General features: G+C 53.6%; 1 protein-coding gene across 3 annotated transcripts in view; it reads right to left on the reverse strand.

The window, feature by feature from the left end:
- The window catches only part of CACNA1A (calcium voltage-gated channel subunit alpha1 A), a 221,062-nt gene that overhangs the window by 56,384 nt on the left and 138,875 nt on the right, over positions 1-25,803 (reverse strand). For all 3 annotated transcript variants that reach the window (XM_054717352.1, XM_054717351.1, XM_054717353.1), the window contains exons 18-24: positions 23,995-24,101; positions 21,220-22,029; positions 10,296-10,756; positions 7,742-7,877; positions 6,114-6,243; positions 1,533-1,592; positions 690-796 (exon numbers count right to left, since the gene is read on the reverse strand). In XM_054717352.1, the coding sequence (XP_054573327.1) occupies positions 690-796; positions 1,533-1,592; positions 6,114-6,243; positions 7,742-7,877; positions 10,296-10,756; positions 21,220-22,029; positions 23,995-24,101 (1,811 nt within the window). The remainder of the gene's footprint in view (positions 1-689; positions 797-1,532; positions 1,593-6,113; positions 6,244-7,741; positions 7,878-10,295; positions 10,757-21,219; positions 22,030-23,994; positions 24,102-25,803) is intronic.

Below are 25,803 nucleotides of genomic sequence, written 5' to 3' on the forward strand. Positions count from 1 at the left end.
TTGGCCTCCGCACCTCTCCTTTGTGGGCACGATCCACTGTGATGGGCACAGACAGGGACCCCGAGGAGATTCGCTTCTGGGTTGGAGGCGGGTGAGGCCTTTTCTCCCCGACCCTCAGGCCTACAGCTTGAGGAAGGTGCTGCTAAGACTGCTGCCGGGCCCATGGGGCTAGCGGCTCGGCCCGTGGGTGCTTCGCGGAGCTGCCCGGTAAAGCATGGCCCTTGCGTGGGTCACTGTCCTAGGATCCCCAGGAGACGTGACAGACACACCAGGGGCGTCACCAGGTCCACAGCTCGGGGGCCTTCGGACAGGGTGGGGTCCCAACCCTCATGCACATCTGCTTCCCGGTGGTCTTTCCGGGGCTCCCCACAGAGACAGTGGTTGGGGAGGCGTTCGCGGAGCAGAAGGGAGATGGAATGTCCTGGCAGGGCTAGTCTACGGAAAGCAGCGGAGCGAGGGCCGTGGCTGAGGAGGCAGAAGGTGTGCGGGGGTCCCTTCTCCTTCCTCCACGGTGGACGTCATGCAAAAGCCAACCGAAGCTCCTCCCAGGGGCATGCGATGCCTCCCGCGACCCAGAGCCCACGCTCCCCGTCTCTACACCATGAGACCACGACCTCTGACCCAACGGGTGGCCCCGGGCCGGGGGAGGGGACCGAAGAGGCGGGTGGAGGCCTCGAGAAGAGACTTACGTGAAGGCAAAGGCCACCAGGGCCCCACTGACCACTATGAAGTCCAGAATGTTCCAGAGGTCGCGGAAGTAGGCACCCTGGTGCAGGACGAGCCCCAGGTCGATCATCTGTGGGGGGGGCAGAAGAGACAGTGCTCAGGCCCCTCATCCCCACCGTGGGGAGCGGCCCCCGCCCTTCCGGGGGCGTGGCCGCCAGTGGGGTCACTTCCCCCTGGAGGGAGGGGGCAGAGGCCAGAGGACCTCGGGGAGGAGTGAGGAGCCCCCACCCAGTGAGAGCTGGCCCCTCACAAAAGGTAGCGTTCACTTGCTGGTTCTCAGGCCCAAACCTCGGGGTCCGCCTGGACTCCTCTTTGCTTTACACCCCACACTGGACCCACCACAATCCTTGTGGGTTCTGCCTTCCAAAAATCTGCCCACGTCTTGTCACCTCATCTGCTTCCACCCTATCATCACTGTCTGGGCCAGCGCCATCATGGGTTCCTAGTTCCCTCGGCTCCCTCCCACCCTCCCTCCTCTGCTCTGAGCCCTCTATGGCTCCCATCCACCCTCTACGTTTCCTCCAAGCCTGTCCTTCCCACAGAGAGCAGAGGGCGCCTGTGAGCACCCGAGTCCAGTCACGACCCTCTGCGTCTCCCACTCACTTGGGGTAAACGCCAAAGTCCCCCCTGTGGCCACCAACCCCATGCATGGCCTGTCCCTGTCACCTCCCCGCCCTGGTTTTCTCTACTCCGCTTGTTCAGTCTTTACAATCACACCGGCCTTGCTGCTCCTCAAACACAGGCATTTCTAACCCCGCCTGTGCCAGGGGTCTATTCTTGAGGGAGCAGAATCCCTTCGCACTCACCTTGATCACCATCTCAAAGGTAAAGACGCCTGTAAAAACGTAGTCAAAATATCGCAGCACCTGCAGGGGATAAAAGCAAGGGGCCGGGGGTCATGGCTTGTTCCAGCAAAGTCCCCACGGACAAGAGTCTCCACCCAGAGGAAGCAACCCAGGTGCCCTGTGCAGATGGACAAGGTGTGTATGACACAAGGGCCCCTCCCACCTTGTCTCAGTGTAGATTTGTATGTTGTGGAAGAAACAATCCAGCAGATGGCAGCAAAGTCCTAACAAAACCACGCTATTAGGCTGGTTTGCCGACCAATGGGAAGGCCAAGTGGTGGTGTCTGCCTGGATGAACAATGCCCTGTAGCCTGGGTCCTCTTCAGGCCACATGTCAGCATGTCTCTGATGTGACGCTGTTGTGAGGATTGTGACTGTGTAGGCACAGTTAAGTGCAGGGGGAACTCCCGTCAGATTCTTGTTGAAGGGCTGATAATTACAGAGGACTGCCACCAGAGGGCGACTGTGAGCACTGGAGTCAGGTCAGGGACCTTCTCTGTGGCTCCCACCTCACTCCAGGTAGAAACTGAAGTCCACCCCAAAGCCCTGCATGATCTGCCTAGTCACCCCCCTGCCCTCACCTTCTCTCACTCTCCCCCACTTGTGTGCATCCTGCACCTTGGATGTCCTCACCTCAGGGCCTTTGCACAGGCTGTTCCCTCTGTCTGAAATGCTCTTCCCCATGTCCCACCTGATTCCCTCTCTCTTCTCTGTTGTGGCTTGGTTCATGTATCACTTTCTCGGTGCCCTTTCTGACCGTCTGTTTAAAATGCCCCTTCCTGGTACCTGTGATGGCCCTTACTTAGTTTCTCCTCCACTCCCCCGCCCACACACTTATCACTACTTGACAAACCCCTGGTTTCAGTTATTAATAATCTCACTATCCACGTTCCCCACGTCCATGTTAGCCCCTTGAGGACAGGAATGTTTGTCCCTGTGGCATTTCCAACTCCCAGTACGGGGCCAGGCATACGGTGGGTCTCAGGAAGTGTTTGTTGAATGAAGGCGTGAGTAGCTGCCGCTGCACTGGGTCATGTGGGAGCTGGCCTCTGTGACCTGTGTGGTCACAGTTCCCATTCTCATTACGTGTGGCTTTTGAAGGGCCATCAGGGACCAGCGTGGCCAGGCACTGACTTCCTGGAGTGGGCAGCAGGCACAAGGGGCTGGAAGGAGCTGGGCAGGCAGAGGAGATGGTGGAGGGAGAGCATTTCAGGTGCGCCAAGCAGAGGGCACAGCATGGCCAAGGGCCTGGAGCTCTGTGAGCTCTGGGAAGGCAGCTCACACTGTCAAGCCTTGATGTTTACTCTGTGCCTGGCACATAATAGTTGCTCATTAAATGACAACTAAGTAAAGCAATGAATGGAAGGAAGGGAGAAAAGAAGGAAAGGAAATGGGGGAAGAGCAGGCCAGATGGTCAGGTGAATCAAATTCTGGAGAGCTGAGGAAGTTGGATAAGAAGAAATCAACAATTCAGTAAGCCAGATTCAACCATCTACACTAATAAAAGAGCAAGATGCAAATTGAATGTACCTTCGCGACGCCCACCAGCCAATCAGGAGTATGCAAATTAACCCAACAAAGATGGCAGGTTAATTTGCATACACAGGTGCCAAGCACCTCTGGCCTCTCCGGGTCTCTGGGCAGCATGGGAAGGCGGAAAGGTGGCTCCAGCCTGAGTGAAGGCGATGCCGACAGCCAGGGGAAGGAAGGCCCATTCTTGCAGGAATCTTAGTGCATAGGGCCTCTAGTATCTAACATTTAGATCCTTTTGACTTACATAAATGACAACTTTCTATGGCTCAGTCTAATCCCCAAAGGTTCTCAGTTTCATTAATCACAGGAGTAATGTAAAGCGAAGTCCCCATGGGATTCCATTCCACACCCAACAGGTCGGCCAAATGAAAGAGCCGCCAGCATCAAGCGTTGACACGACCATGGAGCAGGAGGACCCCCATCTGCCGCCCGTACAACCATCCCAGCATCATCCAGTGACCATCTGGTCACACCTAGGGAGCCCCACCAGTGCAAACTCCATGATCCAAACACTCCGGTTCTGGCTTTACACCCTGGGACAGTCGTGCCCAGGTGTGGGGAGTGTGGTGATTCCAAAGGGGGGACACTCCAAATGCTCATCAACAGGAAGATGAATAAGCGAATCAGGCCGCACGGTGGAATACTAAACAGCAATGAAAAAGCGTGACTGCCGCTACCATCTCACAGCAGAAGCAACGCTGGATGACAGAAGCGAGGCATAGAGCGATTCCATCTGTTTGGCGTTAGAGACGGGCAGAAAGGAATCCTAGCGTCTCAGGACCCGTGTGAGTGTGGGAAAATCAGAGATTCTAAGAAACGTGCCTTCCAGAAGTGGGATCTAGGTTACCTCCAGGGCAGGGCTTTTCAAGCTTGACACTGCCGACATCTGGGCTGGGATCATTCGCTAGGGAGCTGCCCTGGGTGCTGTAGGGCAATGAGCGGTGTCCCAGGCCTCCACCTTCTAGATGTCAGGGCACCCCCAATGCGCCCCAAGTCATGAGAATCAAACATGTCTCCACACGGTGTCCCTGATTGTGACCCCCCCTCCAGAGGGAAGAAGAGGGGTGATCGAGTTGGCGCCAGAGGTTAGGGGCGGTTCCGTTCTACTTCCTGCCCTGGGTGGTGGTTACATGGGTGTGGTGCACTTTCAAGTCCTTGCTAAATGGACCCCACATGTTCTACGCACTTTTCTGAGGCCTGTTCTCGTTGGGCTAATATAAGAAGAACTCTGGGAGGGGTCGCTGGGCATCAGATGGCACCATGTTCTTGACGAGGGGAGGAGGGCTTTGAGGGGGGAAGTTTCAACTGTGAGATGGAGTGGGGAACAGACACTTTGCAACCCCCTGGGGGCTGGCTGGAGCCCTGCCTGGGTTCCCACAGTGCTGGGAGCTGCGGCCCCCCACAGGCCCCTTCCCCCGCCTGCAGGAGAGCACCTTCTCTGGTCTCCTGGAGGAGGCAGGGCCTTTGCTGAGCCCTCTGGGGTCCCCTCCTGTGGCCTGGGCCCGAGGCCCCGGGGGAGCTGGGCAGATAACTGAGTGTGGCTCAGCCCTGCCCTGGAGCTGGTTTCCTCCGGGAGCCGTGTTCTAATTATTTCCTCCCATTTGCTCCCCCACCCCGGCCCCTGCAGGAGGGTCCCCAGGAGGCCTGCCCCGCCTGCAAAGGAAGGGAAAGTGCAAGGTAAGCTGCCGACAGGAGGCCTTGATTTATGGGGCCGTCCAGCTCGCCAGGCTCCTAACCTACTTAGTGAGGACGGCAGGGCCGCACGCCCCGCGGGAAATGTACCTCCGGTGCTGGGCAGGGGGAGCCATGGGACAGGAGCTGGGGAAGGAGGCGGCCCTGCCAGCCCCGCCTCTGCCACACCCCTGCCTGCCGCTACCTCAGTTTCCCCTCTCAACCACTGGCACACACTCATTCCTCATTGGCAGGCTGCCAGGGGGTGGGATGTGGGGGGGAGGGGGCGGGGCAGACGCAGAGTAGGTGCTCAATGAATGGAGGTGGTTGAAAAAAAACAAACAGCAATTTGGCGTCTAGGGGAGGTCAAACTGGAATTCTGCTGTGTGACCCTGGACCAGTCACTTAACCTCACTGAGCATTGGTTTCCCCAACTATCTATTCAATGTGGATATTGGGAGGGTTTGTATGTCAAACGTCCTGGGGTGATGCCTGGAACACAGCAAGTGCTCAATTAATAGGGGCTGTTCGCAGATCATGGACTGGCCAGAGAGCTTTTTAGTTCTCCAAAAAGGCTAAAAGTTGCCCTAGCCAGTTTGGCTCAGTGGATAGAGTGTTGGCCTGCAGACTAAAGGGTCCTGGGTTTGATTTTGGTCAAGGGCATGTACTTGGTTGTAGGCTCCTCTCCGGCCCGGGGCCCTGGTCAGGGCTCGTGCAGGGAGGCAACCAATTGATGTGTTTCTCTCACATTGATGTTTCTCTCTCACATCGATGTTTCTTTCTTTCCCTCTCTCTTTTACTCTCTAAAATCAATGGAAAAATATCCTCAGGTGAGGATTAAAAAACAAAATAAACACACACACACACACACACATACACACACACACACACACACACACACACACACACACACACACACGGCTGAAAGTTAAGGCTGTGTTTCTGAGTGAAAACAATCCTCTTTCAAAACTTCGTGTCAAAATGGAAGTCTGCTTGGTGAGACCTGGGGGATTGCCTCTGGCGCACCCCCTGCTGGAGTAAACCGCCCCCCTCCCCCCCCACATTCCACCCAGAGAAAGTACAACTCCACATTCTCTCAGCCTCACTCCCCCACCGGGACTCAGCCATTTCAGCCCCAGCCACTCTGGGCCATCGCTTCTTCCCCAGGCGCACAGAGCCACTGCCTCCTGGAGGATCCTCTCTCCAGAGCATCCCCAAAGAGCCGGAGGGTCCCCTCCTGAGCAGCATGCCTTCCACTTGGCTGAGAGCTTTGGGATGCAGGAGAAAGTGGCCGAGACAGAGGAGCCGGGCTGGGAGGGGATGCGGGGTAGGACTCACGTTGTTCCGTGGCGCGTTGGGCTGCACGGGATCCTCGGCCGCCAGGGCGATGCTGCTCATGGCGATGACCATGAGGATGCACATCTCAAAGTAGCGCAGGTTCAGAATGTAATGGCACAGGCGGCGAAGGCTGTGGGGAGCAGAGGGGCGAGCAGAGGTCCACTCAGACCAGGGGCTCGCAAGCCCTTTCCTTCTGTCATCTCCTTATGTCATCTAACACTACCCGAGGTCGCTCACTCCCAAAGTTCCACAACCAGCGAATTATCAAGCTCCTACATCTCGGGGTGTACAAGGATCCGAAGACCCCGAGAAGGCAGAGGGCCCTCTGCTAGGGAGGATCTCACATGCCCTGTTTGAAAGTTTTTATTCCTCCCAAACAACCCTCTTGGAACAACTGATTCCCAGGCTGGGTTGTCCTTGATTTTGTAGGAGATGAAAAGGTTTTTCACCCATAAACTGTCCAATGGTTAAATAAAACTGGGGAACTCTGCGTTAAGTAGATTTCTTAAAAAAAAAAAAAAAAAAAAAAAAAGTCGAGTGACCACAGGCAAGTTACTCCGGCCCTCTGCGCCCTCATCTGTGAAGTGGCCATAACCATTGGGCCTAACTCACAAGAAGGTGGGGATCAAAGAGTTAGTGGTAGGGGCTCCAAAAAATTAACTTACTTAAATTATGAATCACAAGCCTCATTAGAGCCTTTCATATGCTAATGGAATGATACTTAGGAACTAAACTTTTCACGTGGAGCTAAAAATAATACACATGGGCTGTGTGAATGGCAGCGGGAAGGAGTGGTTCAGAACAGGGGCCGGCGTCAGTCTTGTCTGGGCTCCCCCAGGTGCTTCCTGTCTGACCTTGGGCAGGTGGCTTCACTTCTCTGGGCCTCAGTTTCTTCACTTGTCCAACAGGACGAAGTGCAGTCCCCATCCCACAGGATCATTAGGAGAATTAAAATAAAATACAATTGTAAAGCACTCAGAAGCATGCCAGGCACAGAGTCAGGGTCCCGTAAGTATTTCTCTAGTAAAATGGGTAATGCCAACGAAATAACGAAGTAAACACACAGGGTGAGTCCCAAAGAGGCAGGTTCCAGAAGGCAGCCTCCCCCAACCCCACCCAGCTCATGTGACGGGAGTTTTCTTTGTCCAGAACACGTTGAGGGACCAGAGTTTCCCTTTGGAAAATCGTGATCCTAAAACGACGCTGAACCACATGACATCCTAGTACATGCGACGGATTTCTCTCCGAAGTAACCCGTCCTCCTTGAGGATGCCCGAGACGAGGGCCAGGGGGCTCGGGCAGAGAACACCCGCCCACAATGCCAACTCGCGAGGAGCCGGGGTTAGGGGTGCGCTGCACAGGGCCACGTCTGAGAGGCACCCCTCTTTACAGACAGAGTAGACTTGGATGTTCACGACAATGATTTCCCACTGATGGCAGGAGTGGGTCTTTTCCAACGAAATCAGCGCTTTATGACAAACTTCTATCTTATGTGACTCAAGAAAAGGGTGTCATTTACAAATGTGCTCAGTGGTCCCTTACGGTCTTGGAGGCCCCTCTCCCCCATCACCCCATCGGGTCTGCTCTCGGGCCCGACTTGCACGGTCCCAGCTGCAGGTCATACTCACGGGTTGGTCGTGGAGAGGATAAACATGGAGCTGTAGGGGGGCATGGGCTTGGGGCCGTCTTCCCCGGGGTCTTCCTCCTCCTCCTTCTTCTCTTCCTCCTTTTTTGGCAGTGGGTCTGGGTTGGCGTTTTTGTTCACTGTTGGGACAAGATCCAACACAGGGCTCCTGCCACAATTTCCCACAAGCCTCTGGGCTCCTGCTCACTCCCCAGAGTAGGCAGTAAGCTGCTGACACTGATACTATGTGCCAGGCACCATACATATTATGTCGTTTGATCCTCACATAACCCTATGAGGTTGGTACTTTATGATCCCCATTTCACAGATGAGAAAACGGAGGCACAGAGAGGTGAAGTGACTTGCCTAAGGTCACACAGATGGGACTTGGCAGAGCTGGGATTTGAACCTGGGCAGCCTGGCCCCAGAGCGTCTGCTCTCAACTACTCTACAGCCCTGAGTCTGCTGGGACCCTCACAGGACATTAACACAGACCTGTCCCCATCTCATGATGATCTTCATACAGTCACTTGAAGGCAGGCAGGGTAGGTCCAAATATCCCCACTTTACAGGTGGGGATACTGAGCTCACCCACCATCAAAATCCAGGGTTTCTGCCCATGAACACACGTCTCTTGGCCAGGGCCAGGCGCCACCACCCTCCCAACACTGATTCTGTGGCTTCACCTCATTATATGTCCATGGGCAGGCTGAGCCTCTCTGAGCCTCAGTTTTTCCATCTGTAAAATGGACACCATGACAAGACCCATCGTGTAGGACTGTGCCAAGCATTTACAGAACAAACTCATGCACTCTCTTGCACAGAACTGACACTAGAAGAATTGGGCTACTATTATCATCTTAAAAAATAAGAAGCTCACTGGGTCACCTCCAAATTCGTAGTGCTTCTCAAGTCCCAATCTTAAATGGGGGATGGAGCGAGGGGTAAGAACTACCAGTCCCTCTAGAGCCTAGACCTGCCCTGTGGGAACGGGCTAGTCCCCACGGTGAAGTGCGGTAAGCGCAAAACACACCGATGTCCAAGTCTGAATGTGAGAAAGAGAATGTCAAGCAGCTCGTTAATAATTTTTAAAATATTGATTTTATGTTGAAACTAGCAGCCCGTTTGCACGAAGATTCGTGCAATAGACCTTCATTCACCTGGCTGCCTGCACCAGTTTTCTGCCGGCACCGGGGACCCAGGCCTTGGCTGTGGCCACCACCTTCTGCCTTCTTTCAGGGTCGGGGCTTGGCCCCGGGCGGCGGCCTTGGCTCTGCTGCACCCCAGCGTCCCTGCTACGGATCGCAGGAGCCGACCCCCTGGTTGTTGCCTGCGATCCGTGCAGGCTCCCCGCTGGTGCCCAAGGCCGGGAAAGCCTCTGCCTGAGGCTTTCCTGGCCTTGGGCTCCGCCACACCCCAACGTCCCTGCAACGGTTTCCTGGTGGGCGTGGCTTGTGGGTGTAGCGAAGGTACGGTCAATTTGCATATTACTCTATTATTAGGTAGGATGGTAACATTTTGGACATAATTAACATTTAGGGTTAAATATAACTTATTAGTTTATTTTACCTACTTATATTTCCTTTATATTTTTCATTCATTTCTTTCCTTCCTTCTTTCCTCACCTCCCTCTCTCTGTCCCTCCTCTTTCCCTCCCTTCCTCCTTTCTGTCTTTTATTTAATTAATTTGTTTAAAAATATATTTCTTTATTGATTTCAGAGAGGAAGAGAGAAGGAGAGAGAGATAGAAACACCAATGATGAGAATCAGTGATCGGCTGCCTCCTGCACACCCCCTACTGGGATCGAGCCCACAACCCAGGCATGTGCCCTTGTCAGGAATCGAACCTGGGACCCTTCAGTCCACAGGCTGACACTCTATCCACTGAGCCAAGCTGGCTAGAGCATCCTCCTTTCTGTCTCTTAATATGGCTACCAGAAAGTTTAAAATTATATGTGACCTGGCTGGTGTGGCTCAGTGGTTGAGCATTGACCCATGAACCAGGAGATCATGGTTCGATTCCCGGTCAGGGCACATGCAGGGGTTACGGGCTCGATCCACAGTAGGGAGAGTGCAGGAGGCAGCCGATCAATGATTCTCTCTCATCACTGATGTTTGTATCTCTCTCTCTCCATCTCCCTTCCTCTTGGAAATCAATAAAAATATATTTAAAAAAATAAATTTACATATGTGGTCTGTGTCACATTTCTTTTGGATAGCGCTGGCTTAGAGAATTGTACGACTTTCCCAAATTTCCACCAGAAGAATCCATTGCTCCTCAAATACGGTGGCTCCCTGGCTCTCTTGTGGGGATTCGGGATGCAGGGAATATCATTAACCCTACTGAGCACGTACAGGCCAGCCACTCTATGCGTATGATCTCATTTAATGCGCCCAGCAGCCCTGTGGGGCAGCAACGACATAGACGCCCATTTTCCAGAGGAAGAAACTGAGGCCAGGGAGGTGGGAGCATTGTCTAGGGTCACACAGCTGAGCCGCTGGGGACTGAGCGCAGGGACACCGGTCCCCACCGGGGCCGCTGGAGGGCGGCGCCTCACCTTGGACGACGGTGTGGTTGAGGGGCGGGCAGGCGGGGGGGATGTCCACTGCGGTGTGGTCGGGGTTCCTGGCAGTCTTCGCTGAGTTGGTCTGGGTGCTGCTGGGGTTGGTGACAATAAGGCTGTTCTCGGGGGTCTTGGGGGGGCCGGGGTTGGACGGGTTCCCCGGGTTGTTGGGCATCTGGCGACCGGCGGCGTTCTGGGGATTGGTGGCCACGGCGGATGGGGCCGCGGTCGGGCCGGGGTCGGTGCTGTTCCCCATCTTGGCCGGGCTCGGGGGCCGGCCGGCGTGGCCGAGGCTGTCGTGGGGAATGGCCGCCTCGGCGGTGGCCAGCTTGTTGTTCTTCATGTTGTCGATGTCCTCGGCCAGCGGCGGGTCCTGGCGGCCCAGGTCCTGCTGGATCGGCCGGGTGGTCGACAGGTTGGGGCCCGACACGGGGACCCCGGAGCCCTGGGTGTCTCTGTGGAAGGCAGGCCAACGAGAAAGAGCCCATGACTGAGTTAGAATAACAGAGAGAACACTCCTGGATCCTGCCTAAGATGCCATCACTCGAGGGTACAACCCGGACATCGAGAGGCGAAGCCAAGGCTCTCCAGCGCCTGGCACGGAGGTTCTTGGTCCCCACGTACGTGTAACTGCCCGCCTCCAACGTGCTGATTCCCCCAGAAGGGCTGTTTCCCGGGGGTGAGACCTCAGAGGGAAAAAGAACTTTCTGCCGGAGCTTGCACCACCCAATCCGAAACCTCCAGACCTGCCTTCGTGCCATTAGCTCCCAGGCAGGACGGGGGACACCATCTCTTTCGGGGTGGGGTCGACTCGGGGCCTTAAGTGCCTGTAGTATGTACGTCCCCTCCCAATATCCCACTTGGGAGAAGCAGGCAGTATACGCACGTACACGTATTACAAAATAACGATAGCAGTAACAACAGCAGACACTCCAGGAACACAGACTTATGACAACCCCTCATCCTCAGCCCTCAGAGGGACAATGACCAGCACTCTCTTACAGACGAGAAAACGGAAGCTCAGAGAGGTTAAGTTTCTTGCCCAAGGCAGCAGAGCTGGGAAATGAATGGGATGACTTCTCACATGGATACAAGGGTGGTGGGCAGAACACCCGAGGCAGAGGGAACGGCCGTGCAGAGGCCCTGGTGGGGACGCGCTTGGGGAGTTTCAGGAGGCTGGTGTAGCTGGAGGTGGAGAACGGGGGAATGGGATGAGCGCCAGGCAAATGTTTGGCGACTTCCTGTCAAATGATAAATGAATGTCCCCATTTCTCAAAGGAGGACACTGAGGCCCAGAGGTCCTCCAGGTCCAAACCTCCCTTCGGTCCCTGTGTCCTCCCATCTGCACACTCACCCCCACCTTGGCGGGGCGGGTGGCTCAGGTCAGGGGCCCAGCTGGTGCCTCCCAGGCCCCGGACCCTCTCACTGCATGTCCATTGTCGCTGGCCCCTGCTCCGCTCGCCTGCCCAGGGATCCAGGTGGACCTGGTTCCCAGCCACCTCCCTGAGGGCTTGGCTCCTGAGTGCGATCTGCTTGCCTTCACACACCTCTTCTGAACCCTCGATGCTCAGATAAGGGGCCTCATCGTCGCCCAATCCCTGGGCACTGGCCCTGGCAACGTCTGTTTCCCTGGAAACAAAGGACCTCTGTCGCTTGTCATCTCAGTGACTCCTCTCTCCAGGGGGCTCTGCAGTCCAAGACTTCTCTCTCTGGCTCTTTTGATTTTATTTTAAACTAGAGGCCCGGTGCATGGATTTGTGCATGGGTGGGGTCCCTAAGCATGGCCGGTGACCAGGGCCAGGCTGATCAGGGCCTGCTGGCCAGGGCGGGGGAGGAACCAGGGGGGGGGGAGAAGGGACGGGGCACGGGAAATTGGCCGCTGGTCCCCGAGGAGGGAGCTGGCCCTCGGGCCCCCTGGGCCCTGGGCAAGGGGCTGTGTCCGATGCCACCCACCCCAGGTTCCCCATCCCAGCCCAGGGCCCAAAGGCCCCAGCGGGGTCAGGAGAGGAGGCGACAGTCGCCAGGCCGGGCGCGGAAGGAACGAATGCCGGACGCAGATGCCACGTCGGCGCCCTGCCACTGCACGGTACCCTGCCCCCCCATCCCCCCATAGCAACTGGTCGACCAGTCGTTCCGTGGTAACGGTCGCTTAGGCTTTTATATATATAGATTTTTATTGATTCCAGAGAGAGGAAGGGAGAGAGCGAGAGAAACATTGATATGAGAGAGAAACATGGATCAGTTGCTCTCACACACATCCCGAATGGGGATTGAACCTGCAACCCAGGCATGTGCCCTGACCGGGAATCAAACCTGCCACCCTCTGGTCTATGGTTCGATGCTCCAACCAAGCCACGCTGGCTTCTCTGGCTCTTCTTAGAGGCAACCCTTGATTCTGCAACCTGTGCCTTCCACATGTCCTCATAACAGCTCACACTTATTGAGTCCTTGCTGTGTGCCAGATTTCACACATTATCAGCTCATCTAATCCTTAGAATAGCCACGGGGAGTGGGCAGTATTGTTATTTCTATCTTGCAGATGAGGAAACCAAGGCCCAGACAACATGGCTCCCGCGTCCATACTCCTGACCCCCACCTGACACTGTACCGCTCTTACAAAGCACTCTGAGGTCTCCCCGAGGCTTAGCCCACAGCTGGTGGGTATGGGAATCCTCGCGCTCACTGTAATGGCCAAGAGTGTGGGCCAGCCTCTGCTCTATCTCAACTCGTTCACTTCTCGAACAATCTTGTCAGGCTGGGATCATGACTGCACCCATTATACAGATGAGAAAACAGAGGCTTGGGGAATCCGTCATACTAGAAAATGGTTCTGTCAGGCTGTTGCCATCACATACACTCACTCAAGAGACCAGAGAGGGCAAAAGACAGCACTCAGGTTGCCCGGTTCATTTAACGCCAGATTCGAGGCAGAGATAGGAGCTGAAGCCGCCCGGACAGCACAGACTTAGCTCCCCAGGCCCAAGCCAGAAGCCCGAATCACCCCAACACTTAAAAATAAAAGAAGCTGGCTTCCCTGGGGGGCCTCCCACTGGCTAAGCCGCCGGCACCATCTTCCTCGTTTTGTTTTTGTATTTTTACTTGCAAAAGGCCTTGGTGGTGTTCCGTGGGCAGAGGAGAGACAAGGTGTTTTATTTTTAGGTTTGTCTTTCTGAGGGCACACAGGAAGAAGTCAGGCCCAGGAGAGTTTCTCACTTCTCTGGCACGTGAGTAGGTCACGAATTGACACCTTAGAAGACAGATTGACCTGGTTTAAGTCTCAGCGATGCCGCTTACCAGCTACGTGACCCTCTGTAGTTTGATTAGCCTCTCTCAGCCCCAGGTCCCTCATCTTTGAACTGGGAATAGTGGTAGCAGGACCTTCCCTATAACTTGGAGATGAAAGCGAAGGTCCTGGTGCTGATTTGCTCTGTAGCCACGGGTGAGTTAGCTTGTTTCTCACCCAGAATATGGGCTTGGGAAACTCACTGAGTTACTGTGAGGAACAAATGTGAGTGAGCTGAGGGCTACAGGATTCCTCCCGGGCCTTGACATCCAGTGGAATTTTTAAAAAATATATATTTTATTGATTTTTTACAGAGGAAGGGAGAGGGATAGAGAACTAGAAACATCGGTGAGAGAGAAACATCAATCAGCTGCCTCCTGCACACCCCCTACTGGAGATGTGCCCGCAACCAAGGTACATGCCCTTGACTGGAATCGAACCTGGGACCCTTCAGTCCACAGGCCGACGCTCTATCCACTGAGCCAAACTGGTCAGGGCGACATCCAATGGAATTTGCCCCGATGGGTTTAGAACTTGCTTGGGACCAGTGACCCTTTATTCCTGCCAATTTCTCCCCTTTGGACTAAGAATGTCTACACCGTGCCTGCCTCAACATTATATTTTGGAAGCAGACAACTTGTTTTCTGGTTTCCAGGTTCACAAACGGAGGGGAATTTTGCTCCAAATGGGTCATATTCAGAGCCTCACTCATTCCCGGCTTAGATGATTACAGTTGGGATTTTCAAGCTGATGCTGTAATAGATTAAGACTTTTGGGGATACTGGGATGGGGAGAATGTATTTTGCACATGGGATTGGCGTGAATTTTGGGGTGGAGTTAGAGGCTGGGCTACAGTGGGTTGAATGGGGAAGAGAGTGACCAAAGAACATATTTGCATATATGCATAACCCATGGACACAGACAATAGGGTGTTGAAGGCCTAGGGTGGGGTGGGGTGGGGATAGGGGGTTGGATGGAGGGGAACAAAAAGGGAGAACATGGGAGACATCCGTAATACTGTCAACGATTAAAAAAACAACAACAAACAACAACTTATGTCCATCTGGAACCTGAGAATGTGACCTTAATTGGAAAAAAGGTCTTTGCAGATGTAATGAAGTTAGGATCATGAGATGAGATTGTCCTGGATTAGGGTGGGCCCTAAATCCAATGACAAGTGTCCTTACAAGAGAAGAGAAGGGGAGAAGGCATGCAGAGAAGGCCCTGTGAAGATGGGGCAGGGATCAGAGGGTTGTGTCTACAGCCAAGGGATGCGGGACTCCAGGAATGCCAGCAGCCCCGGGACACGAACCCTGCACCTGGACGGTGGGCGTCAGCTGTAATGTGCGGGTTAAGTGAAATGAATTTGAAACCAATATTTCTCTAACGTCTTGCACAGCTCACAAATGGTTTTCTAATTCCAACCCACTGCTGGTGCTTTTGAAGAAGTTGTCCATGAAAACCTGGCTGGGAATATTCCCTCATTTATATATATATATATACACTAGTGGCCCAGTGCATGAATTTGTGCACACTGGAAGGAAATTAATTAGAAGAAATATTTTAATATCGCTATTCACTCTCTATCTATAATAGAAGTGTCAACCAAATTCATGATCGACAATGACCGATAGAAACACACGCGTGCGATTGGCGCCAGCAAGAGCTTTATATGTATCGTGCATGCGTGAGTCAACTTAGCCTTTTATAGATATAGAATAAACTTACTTAATTAGACCTGCTTTCTGCTGTAGCTAAACTTTTTCCAGCCCAGTGAAGCACCCCAACTTCTCTTTCAGGTAATTGTCAGCAACACAGCAGTAAATATCAACACGAAGCAGATTATTATTGTAGATCACACAGGGAGAACAAAGGGTGAAATATTTAACTGCAGCAGTGTTTGACTATATTCTGCACAGTGAGAAAACCTGAAGTCATTTTTAAGGTCCACCATTTCTTACTTCTTTTCAGTCAGGTCAAGTTTCTAAGCTTTCTAAATATCCATTTTCTAGCTAATGAAAAGAAAATAGGATTCCACTGAGTCTCCTATCTACCAACTCTAGGACTTCTGTGAGGATCAAATGAGATGAGGCATGGGAAAACGCTTCACAGACATTTGGTTACAGTGTAAAATGTTTCCACCTGGCTATAAAGTGAGTTGTGTTCTTGGGCTGAAGAAACTGCAAGGAGGCTAGTCGTTGCTAGGGAGAGGAAGCCGGGCGTTGCTACGTGATGTCATTACCTGGATGACACTTAGCATATTAGCTATATATATATATATATATATATATATATATATATATATATATATTAAAATAGATATCCCTATGAAAAAGCAGGCTGAGCTAAAGTAGCCTTTCAAAGAGAAGCTTTGGCCACTACCCAGTGAAGCTGTCCTAAATAACACAGCAGGTAGAGGGACAGCCTCATGCACGGGACCATGAGCCCCCGTTCGGATGGAAAGCGGACCGGCAGGCCTTGCTGTCTTGTTTTTGCTGCCTCTGTTGGCTCTGTGTGTCGTGGAGTTTTAACAAGCTCAGCTGGCAGCGGCCTAGTATCAGCCTCCAAGAGGCTTCATTTCTGAATGTCTCCAAGGAGAACCTAAAAGGGCTAGAAAACTCTGAAGTCAGGCCCCTTCCCTGTCCCCTCGTGGGGATTTGCCATCATCTGCCCTGAACAGGCAGCTGGTTGCATAATGCCTGTCCTGCACCACATCCCTTTGCCAGCGAATCACTTCAGCATCCCTCTGCCGAGGGCTATGGGCACCGTGCCTGGGGCATGCTCAGGCCCCGGACCCAGAGGCTGGTCCTGCTTCCTTGTGCCCCCACTCTCCTAAGGACCTACATGCATTAACTTACTTAATCCTCACAAGCACCACCATTGGAGGTGTTATCAGGATCAGGCCCATTTTAGAGATGAGGAAACTGAGGCCTAGAGAGGCAAAGGTATTTGCCCAGTATCATCCAGCTGGGAAAGGGCTGAGCTGGACTCTACTCCTAGAGATTTTAAGGTACGGTGCTACTCAGTGAAGAAAATGGGGCAATAGATAACTTGGGGTTCATGGAATGGGGCTGCTGAAGGGAATGGCTAAGGCCCAGCGGGGGTGCTGTAAGAATCAGGGTATTAGAGGATGAAGTACCCGCTACTTCCCCATGCAGGATAAGCTGTGAGGCTCAGAAGTCTAGTATCTCACTTCTTGCTCCTTTTGGGCAGTGGGTTATCACAGTGATGAAAGCAGGTGGAACTAAGAGGCAAAGAGCTGAGATGTTAATTCGGGGGGCGGGAGAGGGGGGGAGGGCGCAGGTCTTGGCAGAGTCCCCTGTGCTCAGTCAGATCTAGCAGAATCTCCCCACTCCTGGGGCGGGGGGTAGTGGTGGATGATCTGTGATCCAGGCTTTTACTGGAGTCAGGGTGAGCTCCATCCTCACTTAGGCCACCTGGGTGCCACTGGGCTCGCTGCCCGGTGTGGGGGACCTGCGGCCGGCAACGATCGAATGATGTGAGGTAGGATGTGCTCCCACGCGCTTTTCACTGGGGTGAGCCCGTGAAAGCTTCAGGGAAGGGGGGCATTTAAAGCTGGGGAAACGGGAGAGGAAGTGAAGTAGAAATGGCGGGGGGGGGGGGGGGGGGGGGGGAGCAGAGGGAACAGAAAGAAAAAAATCCTATCTATAATCAGTATTCTGGAGAATGAAAAACACAGGGTCTGGGAAAAGGCCCAAGAAACAAGAGGAAAATGCAGGAGGCAGCCCTCTTCGGTAGGGCCACCGGCTCCGCTGGAATATAGAACCCAAACGTCTCCTTACTGGATTCCATTCCTGAATAAAGGTTCAACTTTGTCATCCTTATTTTTCTTAGAGCGGATGAATGGCTCAATCTCTCTAAAAGTGCCTGGATCTTCGTAACGTTTTATTTCCCACGAGCATTAGAACCTTTTTACAAGCCGAATGAAAAACGCCTCTTGTGGCCAGGGCGGCTGCCACCTCTATGGAGAAGGCAGCGAGCAGTGCCATGTGGGTTAGGAGATGAGCCCGCTGAGCATTTGTGTGTGGGAGGGGGGAGGCTCTTCCTTCCTCTGGAGAGGAGGGGAATGGGGCCAGCGGTGGAATTCAAGGAGGCTGGGCTATCATTCTTCTGCTGCTGGTGGTTGCCCTGAGGGAAGCCCCTTTTCTCTCTGGGTCTCAGTTTCCCCACCTGCAAAAAGGGTCTGAGTGAAAAATCTAAAGACTATGGACCTAAAGTGGTTTTGTTTGTTAATCATTACCCGAGGATATTTTTCCAATCATTTTTTTTAGAGAGAGTGGAAAGGAGGGGGGAGAGAGAGAGAGAGAAACATCTGTATAAGAGAGACACATGGATTGGTTGCCTCCCACACGAGCCTAGACTGGGGCTGGGGATTAAGCCTGAAACTGAGGTATGTGCCCTTGACCGGAATCGAACCCAAGACCCGGCTAGGGCTAAAGTTGTTTTTTTTTAAAAATATATTTTATTGATTTTTTACAGAGAGGAAGGGAGAGGGATAGAGAGTTAGAAACGTCGATGAGAGAGAAACATCGACCAGCTGCCTCTTGCACATCCCCCACCGGGGACGTGCCCGCAACCAATGTACATGCCCTTGACCGGAATCGAACCTGGGACCTTTCAGTCCGCAGACCGACGCTCTATCCACTGAGCCAAACCGGCTAGGGCTAAAGTTGTTTTTTAATGTCTGCGCGTCTTAATAGTAATAGTAATAGCTAAAACTTACTGAGTATTTGCTGCTACTAGTAAAAATAGTTAACATCTAGCCCTGGCCGGTGTGGCTCAGTGGTTGGAGTGTCGGCTGGAGCACCACAGGGTCTCAGGTTTGATTCCCAGTCACGGTTGTGAGCCTGGGTTGCAGGTTCAGTCTCCGGCCCCGTCCGGGTGAGTGTAGCAGGCAACCAATCGATGTGTCTCTCTCTTGCATTGATGCTTCTCTCTCTCTCCCCTCCCTTCCTTTCTCCCTCCCTGCCTCCTGTTTTCCCTCCCTCTCTCTCTTCTACTCTTTCTAAAAATCAATGGAAAAAATATCCTTGGGTTAAGGATTAACAAAAACAAGGTTAACATCTATTGAGTGCTTAAGATATTCATATTAATAATAGTTAACACTTACTGAACACTTATTATAAGCCAGGCAGTATTTGAAGCATTTTACATGCACTAACTCAGTGGTCGGCAAACTGCGGCTCGCGAGCCACATGCGGCTCTTTGGCCCCTTGAGTTTTTAGCAAAGGCCAGCTTAGGAGTACCCTAATTAAGTCAATAACAATGTACCTACCTATATAGTTTAAGTTTAAAAAATTTGGCTCTCAAAAGAAATTTCAATTGTTGTACTGTTGATATTTGGCTCTGTTGACTAATGAGTTTGCCGACCACTGCACTAACTCATTATGTCTAGGAGGTAGGTACTGTACTTACCCCTTTGCAGACGGGGAAAGAGAAACCCAGAGAGGGGAGGTGACATACTGCAAATCACCTGTGTTTTAGCCAGGAAGTGATGGGGCAGGAGAGTGGCCTCCGGCTCCAGAGTCCTGGCCCTTCCTGCCACCGGGCTGTGCCGCCCTTCTGTCCCTGTCATCCCGCCTCCCTCAATAATGGGAGCAGGTAGAACACTAAGGATATTTACAGTAACATTAGCAGTAACAACAATAACAGAAACAGCAATGCATTGGTCCTTAATTATGCAGTCCTGCGCTAAATACCTTATTCCGCCTAAAATTACCTGAGCGGCCTCCCATTGCCCCGAGAGGACTCACGGCCCTGCTGACCCCCCCACCACTGTCCCTTCAAATTCTTTGTCTCTCCTCACCCTCCAAACGGCAAACTGCCAACTGGCCTCCTTCGGGTCCTCCTTCGGGTTGGAACGCTTTCCTTCCTCCTCCTGCATGCCCGCCCCCTGCAATGACCTGACCGAACCCGCAGCCCCAGCTCAGTCTATAGTGGGCACTTAGCAAACACCGAAGGGAGAATGAATAAACAAACCCATAAGAGAAAACCCTAAATTCAGCAGGAATGGCCTGGAACAAGTCCAGGGGGCTGTGGTGGAGCTACGTGGAGACCTAATGGTGGATATACTAACGGGAGGGGTGGGCTGTGGACATTTAGGAAGTGGGAGCAGGTGCACTAACATCTGACGATGCACAGGGCAGGCCCACCGGGGGACGCATTAGGCCGGCTCCTTCACGACTCTCACAGGTCCTCACACGGGAGAAAACGCCGCTCGCAGTGACCTGTGCCTTTCGCGTTAGCCGGACTCCGTTTTCTATATGAGCGTGAAGTCCTTTCGCGTGTTTTATACGTCGCCTTTCCCCTGAATGCAACTATTGGACACCTCAGGGAAGGCTAGACTCTAAGGAGCTTCACTCTGAGCTGCCAGCCGTAGCAGACACTGGCCCGGAGGTCCCCCCGTTCGGAACCCCCCCCACACCGATGGCAACGCTCTGTGTTATGTAAGTTGTCCGCACGGCCCCGTCGGCCGGCATTCGTGCCGGAAACATTCCTGGTGACTTTGCGCACAGCTGCCTGCCTCAGAGTCACGTCACTCTGTCCTCCAGACCAGCGGTCGCCAGCCGGTGGTCCGCGGACAGGGGTGGCCCGTGAGGTCCGAAAGGTTGGCAACCGCTGCTCTAGACTCTCTCACTTCAAGTGTGGTCCCCGGGCCTGGGAGCTCTTTGGAAATGCAGACCTCCAGGTTGCACTTGAAACCTACCGCATTAGGACCTGTGTTTTAGCGAGATCCCTGGGGACCCGTGCACACACCCGATTTGGGGAAGTGCTGGCCTGCTGTGTGCGTCTTGTAACAGACCTGCTTCAGCACAACTTTAAAAAATCAATAGGATGCCGTGATGGTGACATAAAAGAAGACTTACAGGACATTAATTAATAAAAGAACAATGTCGGTTTCAACATGTAAGTTGTTGGGCTGCTAGGTGTAGAATCCCTACAGGGCCTTCTCAGGAGTGTTACGAAACACTGTTACGAAAAAGAGGTTGCTGTTTCTGACTGGGTCAAGTGCTGGCCTGGAAGATGCTTTCCAAAGCCTTGGGCCCTACTCCCCCTTCAGTGACGAGGGCCCAGAGTGGCTTTTCAAACCCCCCCAGGAATAGTGCCAGGCAAAATACGGCTGACTCAGTAACAGCTAAAATGGACCAAGCTCGGCACCAGCTGCACGTTCAGCCCTGTGCATGTACCACCTCGTTTGATTCCAGCAGTGACCCCCTATGCCACTGTAGATCTCACGGTGCCATTTTACAGATTGGGAAAACTGAGGCCCCGAGTCGTGAAGTCACTTCTCCAAGGTCACACAGCAAGCACATGGAAGAGCCCTATAACTGAGGGAGAGTCTTTGTGGTTTCCTTGAGACGCCTGAGGGCCTGATGATCTGCCCGCAGCCTCTGGCATCAGGTGGCCTGGGTTCAAGGCCACTTATTAGATGTGTGACCTTGGGCAAGTGGCTCCACCTCTGTTTCCCCCTCTGTGAGTTGGGGTGATGACAATGGGATCGATCTCAGGGGATGGCTGAGAAGACGGAGTTGCTCAGAAGAGTGCCAGGCACAGAGCAGACTGTTATTACTATTACTGTTGTCACTGACCATTTTGGAGGTGGTTTCCACTTACTTCCTCCTCCGGTGCCTGCGCTCCTTGTCCTCCCTCCGCGTGTCCATGTCGTATGTGGCTGGAGGGCCATGCCGGTGCCGCCGTCTCCGCTCGCCGCCATCAGGCGCCTCGCCCTCGCCCTCACCGCCCCGGGCGGGCCGGCTGCCCTCCCGGTGCCGGGATCTCCGCTCAGCCTTGTCCTCTGGGGCCTCCTCGCCGGGCCTGCGATGGGCCCGGTGCCTGCGGGGCTCCCCGTCAGCGCCGGTGCGTGGGGACCCACTGCGGCTCTCTCGGCTGGCCCCCGGCCGGTGCGTGTGCCTCCGGTGGGGGTCCCCGGGCTTGGCCCGCTCGGCCTCACCCTCCCAGAACCCCGGCGGCTCCAGGCTGCCCTCCCGGGTGTGGGGGTCCGACTCTCTACCGTAAGGACCCTCCCGGCTCAGCTCGGCCTCCTGGCTGCCAGCCCAGGGCCGCCGGGCGTCCAGGCCCATGGAGCCGCTGGGGTCCCGGGCCCGGTCATGGTAGCGCGCCTGTTTCCGAAGGAAGTCCTCGGCCCGCTGCTGGCCCAGGCGCTGGTCTACCGTGGGCTCGGCGGCCCGGCTCTTGTTGGTGTTGTTGTTGCGGTTCTCCTGGGGGTCCACCACCAGCGGCCGGTCCAGGTGGGTCTTCATATCGGGCCGCAGGTGCCGGGCAAAGGTCGCTTTCCAGCGCTCGTCGGGGTCCATCTCATTGTACAGGGCCTCCCGGCTGGCCAGCAGGTTCTGTTTGCGCATCTCGCTGGTCCGCTGCTCCCACACGGACTTGACCGGCTTCTGGTTCTTCTGTTGCTCTTTCCTGCAAGGGAAGGGTGTGTGGATTAGACCACGGTACCTGCATGGAACACTGGGCTTACGGCAGACTTGACCAAGGCGGGTATCTCGTCTCAGGTGGGCATCTCAGCCCAGGTGGGCGTCTTGGCCCAAGAAGGTGTCTCAACTGTGTGGAGAATTCAACCTGGCTGGACATCTTGGCTTTACGGGTATCTTGGCCCAGGTGGGCATCGCACAGTGGAAATCTCCACCTAGCTGGGCATTCTGGTTGATGAGGGTCTCAGCCCAGGTGGGTGCCCCCACAATCCTCCTTATATTATAGCACATGACTCCCTGGAGGCAGTCTGGATGTTCCAAATATTTTAACCCCTGACACAGCCAGTCATAATGGGCACTGGCCTGGAGCAGATCTGGAGGCCCCGCACTGCCTGCCACCCTTCAGTTCTGGGTCGTAGGAGGTCTAGGAATCCCAGGAGAGCCAGATGGGCACTTAGGAGTCCATGGGAAGTGCCCATTTACGCACGGGGGCAGAGCAGCCAGCAGGATAGCTTTATACAGACCATGGCCTTCCCTAGGCTGCCTGAGCATGAATCTTCCGGGATCCCCATTCCAAGCCACTTCCTTCTACTCTGGGAAAGAAAGCCTCCTTCCCACTGTCCCATGAGGCATTGCCCCGCAGCGTGCAGAATCCCCAGGACACCCCACAAAGGCACAATTAAGAATACTGGTGTCAACAAATCGCCCTTCCATCAAGACACCGTGATTCTCACCACCTGTGATCCACCAGTAAACTCTGTCCACTCTCTCTACTGTCACGATCTGTCCAGAATTCAGCTGTATCCATCGCCTCCTCAGCCACCACTCGGGTCCAGCCATCAGTATCTCCTGCATGGACCCGTGCCGTCATCTCCAACCTGGTTTCCTGGTTCCTGCCTTCACCCCGTCTGTTTCCCTGACAGCGGCCAGATGGCGCCGGTGAGCTCCTGAGTCAGATTCTGTCCTTCTGCTCAAGAGCCTTCCACGGCTCCCACCTAACTCCCAACAGAAGTTTAAGTCCTCCCCACGGTTCACAGGGGCCTGATGACCTGCCCGTCACCTCCTCGCCCTCATCGCCTCCCACTCTTCTCCTTTGTGCACCCTCCTCCAGTCACACTAAATACGCCGGGCATGCTCCTGCTTCAGAACCTTTGTATACGCTGCCCCCACTGCCTGGATGCTCTGCCCTCAGACCCCCCATGACGCCTCCCTCCTCTGGCCCTTGTCACCTTCTCTGTGAAGCCTTTCCTGACAACTATATTTAAAAATCCCAACTCTCTCCACTCCTAGCACTCGCTATATAGTTAATGCCTTGTTAATGCTCTATCTCCGGCAGCTAGAACAGTTCCTGGCACGTAGTAAGAAGGTGCTTATCCTATATAATAAAAGCCTAATGTGCTAAGTGTCTGGTTGTCCGTTCAACCAATCAAAGTGTAATATGCTAATGATATGCTAAGGCTGCTCAACCATGCTTGCTGTGAGATGCACTGACCACCAGGGGGCAGACAGTTGACCAGTTGGCCAGTCACTTTGATGTGCACTGACCACCAGGGGCAGATGCTTTGATTGGTAGGTTAGCTTGCTGCTGGGGTCCAGCCGATCAGGACTGAGCGAGATGGGTTGGACACACCCTGGAGCCCTCCCGCGGTCCCTCCCAGGCTGGCCAACCTCCCGTGTCCCTCTCCAGCCCCAATCGTGCACCAGTGGGGTCCCTCACCTGGCCTTCACCCTCTCACAATCCAGGCTGAGGGACCCCCCGCCCCCCGAATGCCTGAATTTCGTGCACCGGGCCTCTAGTTAATATATATTGTGCAAAAATGAGTGGGAGGGCAGAAATACCTCGTCCTAAAGCTCAACCCTGTCAAGGACCAATTCCTGCCCCAAACCCTTGACTGGGAGGGTGCAGAGGCCGAGGAGCCTGGAGAGCATGCCAGCCAGAGCTGGGGGCACTTACATAGCTATGGACAAGTTGGCTGCGGACAGAGGACTCACTTCTGCCACCTCCTTGGCTTTCTGGAGGGCGAGTTTCTGATTGGCTGCCTCTTCTTCTTCTTGTTCATCCTAAAAGGCACAGGGATCGCTGTTTACAAAACACGAACGGGGCCTTGGGGCCTCCTCTCTGACCCTGTTGCTAATCACGGGCAACTCTGGAAATATTTACAAACAGGTTTGGCCTTGCTTTCCACCAATCAGAGCCAAGGCCTGATGATAGGAACAGATGCCTAGGGCCGGTTAAGTGTACTGCTGTCCCCTATAGGTACCCGCCAGATACCCAGCCGTTATTAACCCTATGTTAGCACACAGCCAGAAGAAAAAAAAAAAAAAAAGAAAAAAGACTCCCTGCCCTTTTCACAACGGAGATTTTTCTGCACTCTGTCTCAAGGAGCCAGAAATTAATGCAAAGATTTCCCTCTCACTCTAATTTTTAGGCCATTTAAACTTTCTGAACTGAGACTGGAAAAACACACATAACAACACTGACTAGTACCCACATGCAGAAAAATCTGGCATCCCAGGGCCCATCGCATATGCTGCCAACAGCCTCCGGAGGGAAATCAGGGGAGGAGCTTTATGCTCAGCTGGTTAGGTTCAAAAAGGAGGAGAATGGGGGAAGATTGTTTTTTGTTTTAAACATATTCTATTGATTTTTTACAGGGAGGAAGGGAGAGGGATAGAGTTAGAAACATCGATGAGAGAGAAACATCGATCAGCTGCCTCCTGCACACTCCCTACTGGGGATGTGCCCGCAACCCAGGTACATGCCCTTGACCAGAATCGAACTTGGGACCCTTCAGTCCGCAGGCCGACGCTCTATCCACTGAGCCAAACCGGCTAGGGCAAGATTGTTTTTATGTTGTTTTTTTTTAAATCTTCACCCGAGGATATTTTCCATTGATTTTTAGAGAATGAAAGAGAGAGGGAAAGACAGAGAAATATCGATGTGAGAGAAACACATTGATTGGTTGCCTCTTGTACACGCCCCGACCAGGGCCTGGGCTGGGGGGGAGGGGAGGGAGGAACCTGCAACCAACCAAGGTATGTGCCCTTGACCAGACTCAAACCCGGGACCCTTCAGTTCGCAGGCCCACGCTCTATCCACTGAGCCAAGCCGGCTAGGGCTGGGGGAAGATGTTTTAAAAATACGTAAGAAAAATATGTTTTGGGGACTTAAATCCACCTTCAGCCTTCATGCAGGGCCTCACTCGTAAAACAGAAAAGCCAACGAAGAAAAAGCAACAAGAAAAAAGTGGCCAGAGATGAACCCCCCAATAAGAAAAGTCATGTGATCCCTGGGATCTCCGGGGCAAGCAACCTTACACCTCAGAAATGGCCAGGTCAAGATACTCCGTCAGTGACAGCACAGAGGAGGGACCCAGCCAGACCCCCCGCTCTCACAAAGCCTCCTGCCTCCTGGCACTACACCCAGCATTTCTCAGAGCCAGGATCATGGACCAGCAACCTCAGAAACACTGCAAATACAGTTTCCCGGGCCCCCCCAGAACCTGGGCTGGGTCTAGAACCTGCGTTCTCAACAAGCTCCCAGGTGAGTATGAAACATGCTCATGTTTAAGCACCAGTGCATGTGGTCATGAGCACAAATGCCAGACCTACTTGGACTCACATCCCAGTTCCACTACTTACTGCTGTGTGACCTTGGGCAGGTCACTTAACCTCTCTCTGCCTCATAATCCTCATGTAAAATCTCAGCTCTCTCTACTTCACCTTTTTCCTTGGTACTTAGTACCATCTGACAATTTTATTT

Source organism: Eptesicus fuscus, chromosome 6 (genome assembly GCF_027574615.1).
Source record: "Eptesicus fuscus isolate TK198812 chromosome 6, DD_ASM_mEF_20220401, whole genome shotgun sequence".
Lineage (NCBI taxonomy): Eukaryota > Metazoa > Chordata > Mammalia > Chiroptera > Vespertilionidae > Eptesicus > Eptesicus fuscus.